General features: G+C 44.1%; 1 protein-coding gene across 1 annotated transcript in view; it reads left to right on the forward strand.

The window, feature by feature from the left end:
• The window catches only part of GATAD2A (GATA zinc finger domain containing 2A), a 134653-nt gene that overhangs the window by 55791 nt on the left and 61589 nt on the right, over positions 1-17273 (forward strand). Inside the window, exons 6-10 of the mRNA XM_075347200.1 lie at positions 665-853; positions 1467-1731; positions 8078-8367; positions 11873-12056; positions 12595-12663. Coding sequence (XP_075203315.1) covers positions 665-853; positions 1467-1731; positions 8078-8367; positions 11873-12056; positions 12595-12663 — 997 coding nt within the window. The remainder of the gene's footprint in view (positions 1-664; positions 854-1466; positions 1732-8077; positions 8368-11872; positions 12057-12594; positions 12664-17273) is intronic.

The following is a 17273-nucleotide window of genomic DNA, read 5'->3' on the forward strand; positions in this document are numbered from 1 at the left end:
CACATTGCGGCTTCTATGTTTGTTTAGCCATTCTTTTCTAGTGGCACATATAGGATAATTGCCAGCATTGTGCACATCGTATATGTAACGAATGAAAGCTCCCTATCCCTGAATATCTTATGTATGTAATAAATGTTGGATGTGATAATTTGGTAGGTAAGCGTTCTTGCTTCACCTTCTACTCTCTATTCTACACAGTTCTTACAACTGATATTTCTGACTTTAAACCATAGGTATTCCATGTAAGGCCTCATTCAGAAGTCTGATTTTTCCACAGACCCATAGACTTGTATGTGTGATTTTTCATCTGTGACACTGATAGTGTCTCTGTGATTATTCTGTGTACCTATGGTTCACATAACAACCTTCACTTGTGAACAGCCCCATATAATATAATGGGTGCGTGTGATTCATGTCAACCACAGATAACACGTACGTGAAAAACTGACCTGAATGAGCCCCAAATGTAAGTTTTTGCCTAAGTGCTGTTAGTCTGCACTGGTAACTTGGATATTGCTATTAGTGTTTGAATATTGTAGTACTTTGTGTTTTTGCTTTCTGTGTCTGCTGTTGTTCTGTTTTCAGATTATCTTTCCTTCTCACGTGTTCACACTTTTTTTTTCCCCACTGTCTCATCCTTCTTACCCCTCCCTCCCACCATCAGCCCATTTCTGTGTCTCCTCAGCAGCTCCACAATATCAGGCAACATCCAAGTACAGGTCCACCTCCTTTACTACTTGCTCCTCGAGCATCAGTGCCCAGTGTGCAGATGCAAGGTCAGAGGATCATTCAACAGGGCCTGATTCGTGTGGCTAATGTGGCAAACACAAGCCTGCTTGTCAACATACCACAGGTTGGTAACTACACAAATCGCAAGCAAATTTGACTTTTCAGTGTACAGGGTGTTTTTTGTTTAAAAAAAAGTGATTTATTATTTGTTCCCTTAATACTCAGTAAAATAAATTGCAAGGTTAATTTATTTCCCAATTATTAGAGGGCTTAAAGGCATCCTAGCACTCTCTTCATGCTGCCTAAACTGTGGGCATCATAGATTGGAGCCTTGCTGTACAATTGCAGTTTCTCTGAAGCTTTTTAGTGTATATGGGGAGACTCCAGCAGATGACGGCGGTGCTGGACTATTCATGTGTCTATAGTCCCTGGCCAAATTCTCTTCACTCTGCTGGAGCCTTGTGAGGAGACTGCCATATACCCTATCAGACTAGTGATCTGAGACACATGGTCACCGGTCTGCTTTTCAAAAGTGCCCGGCTGCAGCTGAGTTGACGGTGTCTTAATTCCGGGTGCAGCATTGATGACTGACAGGTTCAGTGTACTATAAATCACCCTAGAAGATGCACACAAGGTTACGTTTGCATAAGTGATTACATACCTCTGTTTATACATTAACTGCATACTTACTACCGCCTATATTCAGTTATTTTATAGTTATTTATGTTTTCTTCTAGGCATCCCCAACTTCTTTGAAGGGCTCAGGTGGAACAACCGGAAATGCAACTAGCATCTCAATTGGAAATGCTAATGAATCGCCTGCTAGCCGGCAAGCAGCTGCCAAGCTTGCCCTACGTAAGCAGTTAGAAAAAACCCTGCTGGAGATTCCACCACCCAAACCACCTGCACCAGAACTGAACTTCCTTCCAAGTGCAGCCAATAATGAGTTCATCTATCTAGTAGGACTGGAGGAGGTAGTGCAGAACTTGCTGGAGACCCAAGGTAAGAATTATTGGATTTGAAATGCCAATGATTGCAACTTAGAGGTGGTTCATTCATATTCATTATTGGCCGTATCGATATTATGTTGAGAAACAATGTTTCTCACAAATACCTTATGTTGCCAATAGTGCCTGTGAGCGGAGCTATTGTAGTCCACTCATCCCCCTTCACGTTACTCCCCGGGCTCCGTGACCCTCAGGATCTGGTGATGTCACGTCAACTGAGGCCGGCCGTAGTCTCCGTGAGTGACTGGGCTGGGGACGGCGTTTCACAGCCCAGCATCTCCCTGCTCCCTCCTCCTTCACTGCAGAGCACCGCAACAGGCTACACGCTGGGCTGTGATGAGCCATGAAATTCCGACCACAGCCCAGTGACTCACAGAGACTGGTGCCGGCCGCGGTGATATCAAGTGAGCAGGAAATTGACGTGACGTCACTGGATCCATGAGGTCACAGAGCCCGGGGGTCAAGCGATGAGGAAGAGCGTTCCGCAATAGCGCCGCTCACCGGCAATATTCGCAACACAAGGTATTTGAGAGAAAATTTTGTTTCTCAACATATCGATGTGGCCAATAATGGATATGGGTGAAACACTGCTTTAATGTCAGATAAACCAAACTGTCATATATTTAGCTTCATAGCTATCCTTAACCTCTAAATTGTATACAATTAAAGTGCTTTCGATAACTAAGTGAAACTGCACATTCACAGAGCGTAAAACATACCAGGACTTGGGGGTTTCCAATTTATCCCTTAGTAACTGCTCAAGAAATATCAACTGCTACATTATTTTAAAAATGTTAAAGGGAAAATGTTGGCACATTTCTTCTTATGAAAGTAGTAATTTAGCTGTATTAACCCCTTCACGACCATGGACGGATCTTTCCGTCATGGATCATGTCCCGGTAAGCCCCGCCCCCTGCCGCGGGCAGGCGGCGTGGATCGGCACACATCAGCTGTTTTCAACAGCTGACATGTGTGCCTACATGTTCCGCGTGGAATCGCATTCCACCCGGAACATTAACCCCTTAGATCTCGCTGCCAAAGTCTGGCAGCGAGATCTATATGCGTGCGGCCATGTTTTTTACTTACCGCCGCCCCCTCCGGACGTCAAGTGAGTGATCGCGTGACGTTCGGTGGTTGCCATCGTAGCACAGGGTCATGTGATGACGCCTGATGCTATGAGGTTTTGTGACGCCCTAGCAGCAGTCGGACTGCTCGGCAGACACTTTGATGAAAAACAAAAAGGTTTTTTATGGGGGAGAATATTTGTGACGCCACCTGCGGTGTGCGGTAATAAGGAATACCGCCGCTGCTGTATGGGAGTGCCGGGGCTGATGGTGTTGGGGCAGCCTGGTGGTGATTCCCTCCGCAGGTAGGGGCCCCGGGACTCAGGGTAGGGAATAGGTAGGAACAGCCTATATTGATATAGGGCCGGCAGGGCGCTGGGGAGCCAGGGTACTCACTCAGGTGTGATGACGCATTCAGTGGACACAGACTCTGAGGTAAACAAAGTCTCTTGGTACTGCTGCACTCGGTGACTGCACGTGCGGTGGTCCCTTTCAGTGATTCTGTGGTGGACTGGAGCCTTCCTCCATACACTGTATACTGTGTGTGTCCCTGGCCCCGTTGGCTTGAAACCTTCGGGTCCCGTCCCTCTTTTTAATTGGGACCTGCTCTTAGCAGCTGGCACGTGGGATTTTCTGTGACTGCTCTGTGTGGGAAGTCCTATCCCTCCGCTGTGCTGACGCCGCTTATCTCTGAGCCGTCAAGTACAGGCCACTGTCTGCGACCCAGCCAGGCTCTCCTCAGGGAGCTCTTAATCCCCAGGTCCTCTCTCTTTTTCAGTTACTACCAACTGTCTAACTGACTCCTCCCACCAGCCTGTCTGACTCATAGGTGGGCGGTTCCTTTCCCAGCTGGAACCACGCCCCTGGTGTGCCTGACAAGTGTAGTGTTTGGGTGACTAGGATTTGTGCTGTTAGTACAGAATCACTGTTGCGGTCCCCGGAACCAAGGAGGGTGGGCCCTGCACCAAGGATAGAGAATAGTGCAGTTCCCTGTGACACCCTGGGCTAGTCCAGGGGCGTCACAGTTTCACTTTCATTCTTCCTCCGCACGGAGCAGAGGAAAAAAGAAAGTGACTATTTCTGCTGTTTACAGTGGTATAGCTGTGATCAGCAGATAGCGATCAGCAATCGGATTGCTGATCGCTATAGCCCCCTAGGGGGACTAGTAAAATAAAATAAAAAAAGTAAAGTTTTAAAAAATTAAAAAAAAAACAAAACCTAAAAGTTCAAATCACCCCCCTTTCCCCCCATTGAAAATTAAAGGGTTAAAAAATAAATAAATATACACATTTGGTATCGCCGCGTTCAGAAATGCCCGATCTATCAAAATATAAAATCAATTAATCTGATTGGAATTTTTTTGCCACTACGCCGTTTACCAAACGCCAAAATTACGTTTTTTGGTCGCCGCAAGTTTTACGCAAAATGCAATAACAGGCGATCAAAACGTAGCATCTGCGCAAAAATGCTACCATTAGAAACATCAGCTCGAGATGCAAAAAATAAGCAGTCACTGAGCCATAGATCCCAAAAAAAAAGAACACTACGTGTTTTGGAAAATGGCGCAAAACGTGTGCCACTTTTATTGGACAAACTTGTGAATTTTTTTAACCCCTTAGATACAAGTAAATCTATACATGTTTGGTGTCTACAAACTCGCACCGACCTCAGGCATCATACCCACACATCAGTTTTACCATATAGTGAACACCGTGAATAAAATATCCCAAAAACTATATTGTGCCATCACACTTTTTTTGCAATTTTTCCACACTTGGAATTTTTTTGCTGTTTTCCCGTACACCATATGTTAAAACTTATGGTTTCATTTAAAAGTACAACTTGTCCCGCAAAAAACAAGCCCTCATATGGCAAGATTGACGGAAAAATAAAGTTACGGCTCTCGTAAGAAGGGGAGCAAAAAACAAAAACGCAAAAAACGGAAAGTGCCCTGGGGCTGAAGAGGTTAAGCACTTGTCTCAAAAAAAAATAATTTTATTTTTTTTGTAGACCTTTTTAGAGTTGAGCGAGTACCTAACTATTTATACTAGTTATACTCATGAGTAGTGTCCAATACTCGCAAATTCATTCCCAATAGCAAATTCATTCCCAATAGTCAGTAGGAGAAAAACTCGCAAAGTAACGAGTAACCCGAATGCCGTACTATTTGCTACTTGCAGCTTACTCGTTACTTTGCGAGTCTTCCCCATTGACTTGCATTGCACATGATATTCAGAATGAATATGCGAGTATTAGACTGTACTTGTTGCGAGTATAAATAGTTTTGATCTCTACTAGAGTTGAGCGAGTACCTACGTGCCAGTCATTTAGTACAAATCAGCTTGGACGTGCACTGAAGGAATCTGTACACTTGAGATAAGCGGTCAAAATTCACTGACCCCTGAGCACATCCAGGCTGCTATACATATGGGGTACATTTTCAATATTTACTCCAGAATTTTGGCTTCGGTTTTGTTTCGTGTTTTTTTTTTTTTTTTTTTTGTTCAGTTAGTAGTTGCACAAAAATACACGAGTCACTTGCCAGCTATTCCAAAATAGTTTGTGTGACTACACCCACCTGTCAAATTCATGAGCACATACACCACTTTAGTGCATAACGAACTCAAGAAATGTTCTTTTCTGGCTGCGGTACATGCTAGTAAACTGATGTGCCTATTTCATCAAGCTGCACACGCTTTTAAGGAAATCTATCAGCAGTATTTCATCCCCTACCTAATGGGTTTGTAGCTCTTTAACCCCCTTTACGAACCTGGATGTAGCAGTTTGTCCAAGGTCTTGTCACTCCCTTTTAATACGAGCTTACTCGGCAAGCGAGCAGGTTTCCCTGCACATGTTGGCTGATGTGATCAACTGACGTGCGCCTCTAAGGCCCGTCTAAGGCCACATTTGACTTTTAGGATTGCTACTTCCAATAGGTGGCGCTAGAGTTTTCCTTCCTCACTGGAGGGACAATTTGAATAATTTCCAGAGGGTCATTGCAGCTATAAGTCCCCTTACTGACAGCCAGACTGGTTTGTCAGGTCTCTATAAGGAGAATAGCCTTCTCTAAGGCCCGTTTCACACATCCGGCATTTCGCCGGATTACCGGATCCAGCACACTTCAGTTCAAGGTAATGCAGTGCAATGGCATCGCGACAAGTTCCGGTCACATGCTGTCATGTGACCGGAGCTTGCTGCGATGCCATTGTACAGTATTAACACTGTACTGAAGTATGACAGATCTGGCAAAATGCCGGATGTGTAAAACGTCCCTAACAGGTTCGGGTGGCTCTCCGATCCACCCATGCCTGTTAAGCAGGTAAAACTCGCTGTCAATCTCTGATGACTGGATATAACTCGTGCCGGTACTATTATTCCACGCCCCAGTCGGTGGCCCTCTGGCATAATCATGAGGTGCCAATGGGTTTTCATGACAGCTGATGACACCTTCATCTGATGACCCCTGTCATGACGTAATTCCTGTGAACATTTGCGGAGCATTCATAGAAACATTGCATTTGGGCTGTACAGAGCGGTGTTGAAACACTGCTCTGTACACCAGTAACGATTGGAATACATCATGTTAAATTTTTAAAGTTTTTAGCAATAATAAACACTAATCTCGCCTTTTTGCTCCACTGAAAATAAAACCTTTAAAAAAAAAAACTTTTTTGGTATCGCCACTTTCACAAATGCCTGATATATAAAAGAAAATAAATTAATCTGATCGTTAAAAGGTGTAACGAGAAAAGCAATCAAAACTGTCGCATTTTCTTTATTGCAATAACTGGCGATCAAAAATCGTATCTACCCAAAAATGGTATAACTAAAAACGTCACCTCAAGACGCAAAAATAAGCAATCACTGAACCCCAAAAATGAAACCACCTCGGGTCTCAGAAAATGGCATCAAAAGCGCAATTTTTTTTTTTTTTTTTTGGACAACTTAAAAATTAAAAACTACACGTTTTGGTATTTACAAACCTAAAGAATTATACTGCCAGGTCAGTTGTACCAAATTGTGGGGTTTTTTTTTTCCTCTGCAATTTCACCACACTTGTACTGGAAAACAGGAAACAAATTTCAGTATGGGGCAGAACAAATTGTGTCGTTCAAAAGTACAACTCGTCCCGCAAAGAAGAAGCCCTCAAATGACTATGGATGGAAAAATAAAAAAAAGTTATGGCTCTTGGAAGAAAGGGAGGAAACAACGGAAAGTCTCTGGGTGGTGAAGAGGTTAAAATAAAAGTCAAGCAATACTTTTAGGAGGATGGGCAGGGAATATAGCTGGCCTGACAGAGGCTTTAGATCTACACCTTTATTTACGTATCAATTTTAATGCTGATTTCTCAGTAAGAGAGGACAGGCTGCTCAAAGAAAGGTATTGCCGGACTAGTGTTTGAAAGAGCTGCTTCTGCTGACCTTCCTTTTTAATGAATTATGCACATACTCCTCCAATGAGCCCCTTCGTTAAGAAATCCAGTATAGAAGCCATGGAGCCGGTTCATTCTGACTCATTGGATCTCGGATCGTTTTTATTGTGGGGGGGGACAGGTGCCTGCACAGCTAAGACACTACTTCCATAAAGAAAAATGTGATGACAGGTTGCTTTTTAATGCACTTAAAGAAGTGGTTCACCCGTATCCATTATTGGCCACATCGATTTTGTGTTGAGAAACAAACAAGGTTCTCTCAAATACCTCGCGTTGCTAATAGTGTCTGTGAGCGGCGCTATTGCGGACCGCTCTTCCCTGTCGCTTGACCCTCGGGCTCCGTGACTTCGGAGATGGTCACGTCAAATTCTTGCTCACCTGACATCGCCACGGCCGACCCCAGTCTCCGGGAGTCACTGGGCTGTGGTCGGAGTGTCACCGCTTATCACAGTCCAGCGTGTCTCCTGCTTGCGGTGCTCTGCAGTGAAGGAGGAGTGAGCAGGCAGGTGCTGTGCTGAGTGGTAAAACACCGGAGACTGGGGCCGGCCGCGGTGATGTCAGGTGAGTAGGACGTTGACGTGACATCACCGGATCCCCGAAGTCTCGGAGATGGGTGGTCAGGTGATGGGGAAACAGCAGTCCCCAATAGCTCCTTTCACAGGCACTATTGGCAACGCAAGGTATTTTGTTTCTCAAAATAATCTTTCCAATAATGAATAGGGGTGAACCACCCCTTTTAAGTCACAAGTACAGCGATCAGCTTTCACCACCTTGTGCTGATTTCTGATATGTCTATTCCTTGCTGGATATCTGTTTATACAGAAGTGACTGTGTCTTCCTTACAGGTAAAACTGTGCCACCACCTGCATCTCATGAGCCTTATAGTTGTGCCCAATGCAAGACTGACTTCACCAGCCGCTGGAGACAGGAAAAGAATGGGACCATCATGTGTGATGTTTGCATGACCTCGAACCAAAAGAAGGCCCTAAAAGCTGAGCACACTAATCGACTGAAGGCTGCCTTTGTCAAAGCTCTTCAACAAGAGCAGGAGATAGAGCAACGAATACTGCAGCAGAGCTCGTCCCCGGCACAGATCAAGTCAGAACATTCTGTGCAACACCACTCACTGAAACAGGTAAGAAAATGCCACCGAAGAATAAAAACCCTCAACAATTTAACTTGCTCTACATTAACCCCCTTAAATGTAGGATGTGCTGTTCGCACTGGTCTTGATGAGGGGTGTCCGATGCTCCTGATTCATTCAGTGCCACATATGAAAAGTGGCTTGCCCATCACTACAAAGCTTACTTCCATCAGGCACTGGAGTGAGATTTATCGTGTAAGGTGCACCGCCACTCGTCATGAATTTGAGCTGGGGTTGCCATGCCCTCGTTCCACCACATCTGCACTCATTTTGTCAGAGTTGGGTGAAAATGGTGTGATGCTGGCAAAAGTCACAATTTTAGCGCAGCCTCGTGTTGCTCCAAAATATTGACTTTCTGGCTTTAAAAGCTTTTTTATCAGTTTGCACTTGTCTGTTCAAATCACAATTGGAACCGAACCCTTTAATACCATTCCAGTACTAAAAGAAAAAAAAAAATGCTGGACTGGTGTGTTAAATTTTAAACCCCCTGTCATGTACTCACCCTCTGGTGTCTTCAGCTTTTTACTGACGCCGCTCTGGTCCTGCAACGCTTGTGTTGTAACTTCTGAAGTCTGTCAGAAATTGCATCACCAGCTCTCAATGCAGCTTTGAAAGCCATAACGAGGCTCTCATAGAGATGCTTTGATTTGTGCCCTCCTGTTTTCTCAATGAAACACTTGAGTGCACTGGTAGGTTACAAATTGCCGAGACCGAATGGAGCAGCGGCAATATAAGGTGAGTATATGAGGGGGCTTGGATTAGAAGCGCCACTCCAGCTGTGCAATAAAAATAAAAAACAAACAAATTGGAGAGAGGGACTCATGAGTGGCCATACAGACTCTGAGCAACAGTAATAGACCATTTCTATAGTAGAGTGCACCTTGTAACCTGTTGTACTGAAAAATGGGAAAAAATTGCTAAGTAGGATAAAGTAATGGGGGGGGGGAAAGGTACTGTATTGTCTGGATTATGAGACGCACTCCCCCCTTCCCCCCCCCCCCCTAAAACTGGGGCTAAAATGGGGGTGCGTCTATAATCCGGGTATGAGTTTCTGGAGCGGCGGCGGGGGAGTAGGGTTACAGGGGGCAGAGTCGGCAATACTGAGGGCTCGGAGGAGAGTGCATCACTGCAGTGGAACACCTCAGGAGGGTCACAGGACAGAGTGTCGGTGAAGTGGTGAGCTCCATTAATCTGAGAGAGGGCTGTGGACTCCATTGAATCGCCCGCGGTTGACTTAATGGACTTCAAGAAAATTGCCGCGGAGATGGCGCGTGCGCAGATTGACACGATGGACTTCAAGAAAATTGCCGCAGAGTCTTATCTGTGCACACACTGCCTCCGCGGCCATTTTCATGATGTCTATCTTGTCAACTGTGGGCAGTTCAATGGAGGCCAGAGTCTGCCAACAGATCAATGGCACCTGCTGCTGTGACACCCCACAGGCCCGCAGTATCGCCAACCCTCCATCCACTGACCCTTCTGAGCTGCGACACCCCCTCCGCCCACAGCATCGCTGACCCTGCCTCCTGTGACGTTCCTGAGCCGCTCCACCAAAGTCGCTCCCCCCTGGTGAGATATTATCAGATGCACTAGGATTATAAGACAGACCCTCATTTGAACATTAAAAATATTTTCATTCTCTAAATTTGGGGTGCATCTTATAAAACGAAAAATACGGTAATTCCACCATTTGTTTTCTGCCGTCTAGTTTTTTTTCACCTTTTTATTTTTTAATGGTGAAAAAGGTTTGTGATTTTGAAGTCTTATTTGTTTTTACTCGTTTGCTTTAGTCATAGGAGACGTCACTTGAACCTGCAATTGTTTGATTTTGTATACTGTATAACATATTGCAGTAGATAGTTGATATCGCACTTCTGTGAAGCAGGCTCAGCTCCTGAGACTGCTTCATACACTTCTTATTGACATCGGATGAAAACGTGCATCATATGCCAGTAAGGACTTACAGGAAAATAAAATATTTCAGAACTCCATAATGCACAGAATCCCCTTACCAACACATATAATATATATATATATGTATATATGTATGTATGTATGTATGTATGTATGTATGTATGTATGTATGTATGTATGTATGTATGTATGTATGTATGTATGTATGTATGTATGTATGTATGTATGTATATATATTATATAATATATGTATATATATAATATATGTATATATATATATATTATATAATATATATATATATTTATGTGTGTGTATATGTATGAAAACCCAAAAAGCAATGGATGAAAATTTTATTTTTTTTATATGTATATTAAATAAGTTTTAACTCCTATGTCAACGGAAAAAGTTATGGCTCTTGGAAGAAGGGGAGAAAAGGGTGCAGAAGCAAAATTTAGTACTCCAACTAAATATCTGTAGGATAAGTGACAGGAAGCAAGTTTTTTGGAATACCAGTTCACAAAGACTTAAGCAAGAAAAGAGGGTAAAATAATCTTTATTGTGAAACAAATGAATTAAAATATGGGGTGTCATACCAGAAAAGTGCACTAGGTGGCAAACCAATAGAGCAGGAGAGAGAAGAGTCAGTTAGGATATATCAAATACAATGTCAGTGATTACATAGAGCAAGTCATAGGTCATAGTATAACGGCCAAGTCAATATCAAATGCATTTAGGCCACTGTAATAGACAAAAATCAGAGCATTGGCATTAGGTAAATAGTATTTTCCCTTCCGCCCATGACAGCACCACCTGAGAGAGATGTTCCGCTGTCATGGGCTACTGAAAATCCTATTACCGGTAAGTAATTAAGATTTTCAACGAACCTTAGAGTACTAATTCCTGCTGGAATGTTGCCAGGTCCCAATCCGATGTACGTTTCGACGATAGCCTTCGTCAGGGGGCCGTGGCGTCATACCAGCAAGGAGTGTCTTTACATACAGGGAACTGGCCAAGGCAATTGATTATATCAATGGCACATGCGCTGTACAGCACGTGGACAGGGAAGTGCCAGAATCCGTGGGCTGCGGCGGATTCTGGTGCTGCCGTAGTTGTGCTGGGGCTCGGATGGTGGCAGCTGTGGACAGTGAGGGGTTCAAAGAAATGACGCCTGGAGTCAGCGCAAATTGAGCTCTAGGCTCAATGGCAAGCAGAGATCTCACCTGCGCAAGCGCAACCTCCGGGTGCCATTTTCCTGAAGTCCGCTGGAGGGAGATCAATGGGCCGGAGGCGGCGCATGTGCAGATGAGAGCTTAAGCAGAGAGCTCCAACTCCAGGCGGCATTATTTGAAGTCCTCACGAAGATATTTAGTTGATTAGCATGGACAAATTGTAGTATCACAAGACTGACCTGCACAGTTTAATGGTATATTGCTATAGAGGAATTTGGATCTACCTTGGTGCTGCAGATACAATATGCTAGTATATTTTTGAATGAAGGCCATTTACAAATCACTTTGAATATGAGATATGAGGAAAAAAGCAACTAGTGAAACCTTCCTTCTGTAATGTTTTCTCTTTTAGAGCCCCACACCAATATCCCGTGGATTATCAGGGACCACCAGAGGCGTGCTGCATACGTTCCCACCTACGACCAAGCTATCTAATGCAGCCACCCTTGCCAACCGATCTATAAAACCCGGAGAGCGTTCTATGAACAAAACTAATCTTGCATCTGGTAACTGGAAGAAATCTCCGATTAATGCAGGTAATTACATTTAGCCGTCCTTATTAGACAAGCACTGGAGACTGTCATTTTCCCCCTATACTACATTATAGTGTTTATATAAATATAAGTTACTGATAAATACAATTGTATGTGCTAGAACTTCATATACATAATTGTTTAGATGGTACAAGTAGCTGGATGTGGGTTCTTGTCACATTTTGGCGAGTTTTGGTTAAACTGGTGTCATTGGCTTCTACTGCATCACTTGTTTGGGGCCATGTGGCCTGTAATGCCATTCCCATCATAATGTACATATTCCCTGTAATGAAACTCGCTTGCCGCACCACACCTGGGTTAGCCATGGTAATTCCCTAGTAAAATATTGTGTAAACTGTTTGTATATGTGTATGTCCCACTTTGTGTATTGCATTAGAAAGAGAACTGTACATGATGGACAGTAGACAATGTCACATGCCGGTTCGATTTCCTCTTATGATTAAGAAGCAGATCTTTGTATTTTTACCCTTGGGTATTGCAGTATGTCATTGCATCAAATGGGTATAATTGTTTTCTATAGGACAAACTTCTAGTCAGAGAGTCATAGCGACACAACAATCAAAGAAACACTCAGTCGAGATGCACAGGGGTAAGCAATATGGGTAATGTTGTTGCTGCAACAATTTTACCTGAATATATCATGCAGCATTTAATTACATTTCATAGAGCAATGGTTTTTGTTAATAGTAGAGATGGAACTATGTAAATCTGTGACCACGCTTTCTCCACATGTCTTTTAAATTTAACATTGTGTTAATGTATTTGTTTCCTTTTTAATTCTCATATGGGGGGGGGGAAAAAAACATTTTATTTAAATTTCCCTCCAATACATCTAAGATAGTCGGTGAGTTGTTTTTTTTGCCACCTATGCTATGGGCCATGTGACTGCTGTAAAAAGAATATAAAAAATAAATTGTGTGTGTGTGTGTGTGTATATGTATGTATGTATGTATGTATGTATGTGTATATATATGTATGTGTGTGTATGTATGTATATATGTGTGTGTGTATATATGTGTGTGTATATGTGTGTATGTATGTATGTGTGTGTATATGTGTGTGTGTGTGTGTGTGTACATTGTATATATGACTCTAGTGTGCACATCAGAGAAAAAGGGAAAAAAGTACCCAACGTTTTGGCCGTGTGGGGCATTTATCAAACCATTAAGTGTGTAATTACTGTATTTTTCGCTTTATAAGACGCACCCCCAAATTTGGTGAAGGAATAGAGAATTTTTTTTAAATAAATGGGGTCCGTCTTATAATGCCAGTGTCCGTCTAACAAATCATATAGGGTATATGTCCCTCATAGCACCCCCCATCCTAAAATTAGCCCCCTTAATCTGGATATGGCCACCTTATATTGAATATAGCCCCCCTGTGGCTGCCACACACGGCCCCCCCCCCCCCCCCTGTGGCTGCCACACACGGCCCCCCCCCCCCTGTGGCTGCCACACACGGCCCCCCCCCCCCCCCGTGGCTGCCACACACGGCCCCCCCCCCTGTGGCTGCCACACACGGCCCCCCCCCCTGTGGCTGCCACACACGGCCCCCCCCCCCTGTGGCTGCCACACACGGCCCCCCCCCCCTGTGGCTGCCACACACGGCCCCCCCCCCTGTGGCTGCCACACACGGCCCCCCCCCCCTGTGGCTGCCACACACGGCCCCCCCCCTGTGGCTGCCACACACGGCCCCCCCCCCTGTGGCTGCCACACACGGCCCCCCCCCCCTGTGGCTGCCACACACGGCCCCCCCCCCCTGTGGCTGCCACACACGGCCCCCCCCCCTGTGGCTGCCACACACGGCCCCCCCCCTGTGGCTGCCACACACGGCCCCCCCCCCCTGTGGCTGCCACACACGGCCCCCCCCCCCTGTGGCTGCCACACACGGCCCCCCCCCTGTGGCTGCCACACACGGCCCCACCCCTGTGGCTGCCACACACGGCCCCCCCCCTGTGGCTGCCACACACGGCCCCCCCCCTGTGTTAGATATCGCCCCCAGGCTGCTGCTTTTAGTAAAATAAACTTTTTCCTTACCTTCTCGAGCACTGTGCTCCCTCGTGTCCCCCTCCTCAGGGTTGAGCTCCGGCCTCCTGCCTGCATTTCCTGGTTCACGGTCCGGTCATGTGATCGGCACAGCAGAGTGAAATCTCTATGTGCCTGATCACAGCACCAGGAGGGAGACACGCTGGAGGGGGTAAGTAAAGAGTTTTTTATTTTACTATGGGCAGCAGCAGGGGGCCATAGCTAACACAGGGGAGGATCATGTGCGATCAAAGGAGGGCGCAGGCAGATATAATATGCCCCGCTGCCCCAGCCCCTCAGCGTGATGCAGTTTCAGCACCACACTGATGGACAGCGGCTGTGCATATTATATGAGCGGGAGCAGGAGATCAAACGCTGGCGCTTGCAGCTGTCACCTACCCCCAGCACCGCTCCAGAGCGGACCCTGCAGTGTGTAACAAAAGTGCGTCTTGTAAAGCGAAAAATACGGTAACTACAATACACAAAGTGCTTTATATAACAGGTTGCAGGCCACTCCCCTCAGTCCTTCCTGCTGGTTAAGCCACCATTGGCATAGCAATACTAGATCCAGATAAAAGATAAGATGAATGTATCCAAAATATAATGACTATTGATTGAAAATCAGATATTAAAAACCTAAACACAAGGAGATGGATTAATTACATAGGTTGAAAAAAGCCCTAGGTCCATCTAGTTCAACCTTCCTCCACCAGTTCTACATTTTGTCCCAAAGTCATTTATAACAAACAATGTTGTGTGTACTGAGGAAATCATCCAGCCTTTTTTTAAAAGCTGTTATAGTATCTGCCATTACTACCTCTTGTGGTAGGGCATTCCACAATCTGACTGCTCTAACTGTAAAGAACCCTTTCCTATTTAGCTGTCGGAATCGCTTTTCTTCCACTCGCAGTATATGCCCCCTGGTCCTTAGTACTGTCTTTGGAAGGAATAAGTCATGTGCCAGTCCTTTATATTGACCACACATGTATTTATACATAGAAATGAGATCTCCTCTGAGACGTCTTTTTTCTAAGCTAAACACATCCATCTTTTCCAATCTCTCCTCATATGGAAAGCCTTCCATTCCTTGTAATAGTCTAGTTGCCTGCCTTTGAACTGATTCTAACTTCTGCATGTCCTTCTTAAAATGTGGAGCCTAAAACTGGATCCCATATTCCAGATGTGGCCTTACAAGTGTTTTATAGAGGGGTAACAATACGTTGGGATCACGGGATCTAATCTTTTTATTCACCCTAAAATCTTGTTTGCTTTTGCAGCTGCTCCAATTACTTGTAATCAGAATACCCAAGTCCTTCTGTTCTGTAGACCCGAGTTTACTTCCATTTAATGTATACGCAGCTATAGGATTACTCCGTCCTAGGTGCATTACTTTACATTTATCAACATTAAATGTCATTTGCTAAGTGTCTGCCCATTCTGACATCTTATCCAGATCTTTTTGTAATATTGTACTATCGAGGTCCGTTTTTAATATCCCACATAGTTTGGTGTCATCAGCAAAGACTGACACTTTGCTATCAATCATGGTCATTAATAGAGATTAAACAGAATCGGTCCTAGCACAGATCCCTGCACACGATCCTTTGTTTCTTTGTTTCCTTCTTTCCTATCTGTTAGCCAATTCCTTACCCAGTTGCATATAGTTTCCCCTAGTCCTTGCTTCTGCAGCTTTAGTATAAGGCTATTATGTGGTACAGTATCAAATGCCTTTGCCAAGTCCAAATAAATCACATCAGCTGCATTACCAATATCCAGGTTTGCACTTACCCCCTCATAGAAACCCAGCATATTGATTATACACCACTTATCTTTCATGAATCCATGCTGTCAGTTATTATATTATTTTCTCTAATATATTTTTGCATGTCACCTCTTAAAATGCCCTCAACAATAACTTTGCACACCACTGATGTCAGGCTTACTGGACGGTAGTTGCCTGGATCCACCCTTGTATCCGCTGTTACCGCACAAAGGCAAAATGATAAAGGAAATGATCTATAGTTATAAAAAAATATCTAGAAGGAAAATCTAAATACAAATATATAAAGACAAAGTACCTATAGCCATAAAAAAAACTTGTTTAGCAATTAATTATACAAATCTATTTCCTGTTATGTGATGTTCTCCAAAAACTGCCACCATCAGCTTAATAAATTGCTCCTCCCTCGTCATGGGGCCCCCAGACTGACATTTGAAGTTATACTTGACTATATTCAGTGCTATGTATATAGACAAAGGACTGTGTCAAAACAAAACAAAAATAGAATAGACTAGAGAAAATGGGAAAAGAGGGGGAAAGCCATAAAACCGCAGTAGTGTAAAGACAAACACACGACCACATACTCGCGCTACAAAGCCTAAAGTGTTGTTGAACCAGCCTGTTCTATAAAGCATTTTATTATAGTTATGTACACCCTATTAATGGCCTGACAAAGGCCCTGAGTGGCCAAAATGTTGCATAATATTCTGCAGTTTTTCTCCAAAGTGTACTCTGGGGTCAAAGTTTCTTGTGAAGGAGGATCTTCGGTGCCTTGGCCTTCTGGAACTTATCAAGACTATCGTCAGTTTTTTAGACTGTTCTTGAGGAGGAGGCTTCTTGGGGTTAGGTGCTCCTGATTCATTAAGAGATGCATGGTTCTTAAAGAATTTGTAGTATCCAGCTCACAGCAGGGAGGTCTCAGTGTTAAGTATAGGGTCAGAGCCAGTCTATCACACCCAATGCACAGAGCTGCCATATGTGAGCTGAGGAACGGTTGTTACTACTACAAGATGCCAGCCCCAGTGGTTCAGTAAAAATAGAATTTAAATAAAATTCACTTTTTATTTAGTTTTTTATTTTGTATTAAAAATTAAGATTTCATAATCCCTATTATACAAAAATAAAAAACGCAGTACCTTCCATTTAAAGGTTCCATCCAGTTGTGATTTCCCATGCGCAGCTCCTACTGTAATAGAACCCATGTATGATGCAGTCTGGGCATTGTATCGAACTCTACTGAGCGTGTGCGGGACCCTTTACCATATGTCAACTTGGATAATTACATTCCTCATATCAAACAGCCACAATGACACCTGGAACTTTATTTTCTGTACATAAATCTAATTTTGCGTTGTATGAACTGTGGCCTACCTCTGCCCACCAGAAAAGTAGAGA

This window comes from Anomaloglossus baeobatrachus, chromosome 1, assembly GCF_048569485.1.
Source record: "Anomaloglossus baeobatrachus isolate aAnoBae1 chromosome 1, aAnoBae1.hap1, whole genome shotgun sequence".
NCBI classification, from domain to species: Eukaryota; Metazoa; Chordata; class Amphibia; order Anura; family Aromobatidae; genus Anomaloglossus; species Anomaloglossus baeobatrachus.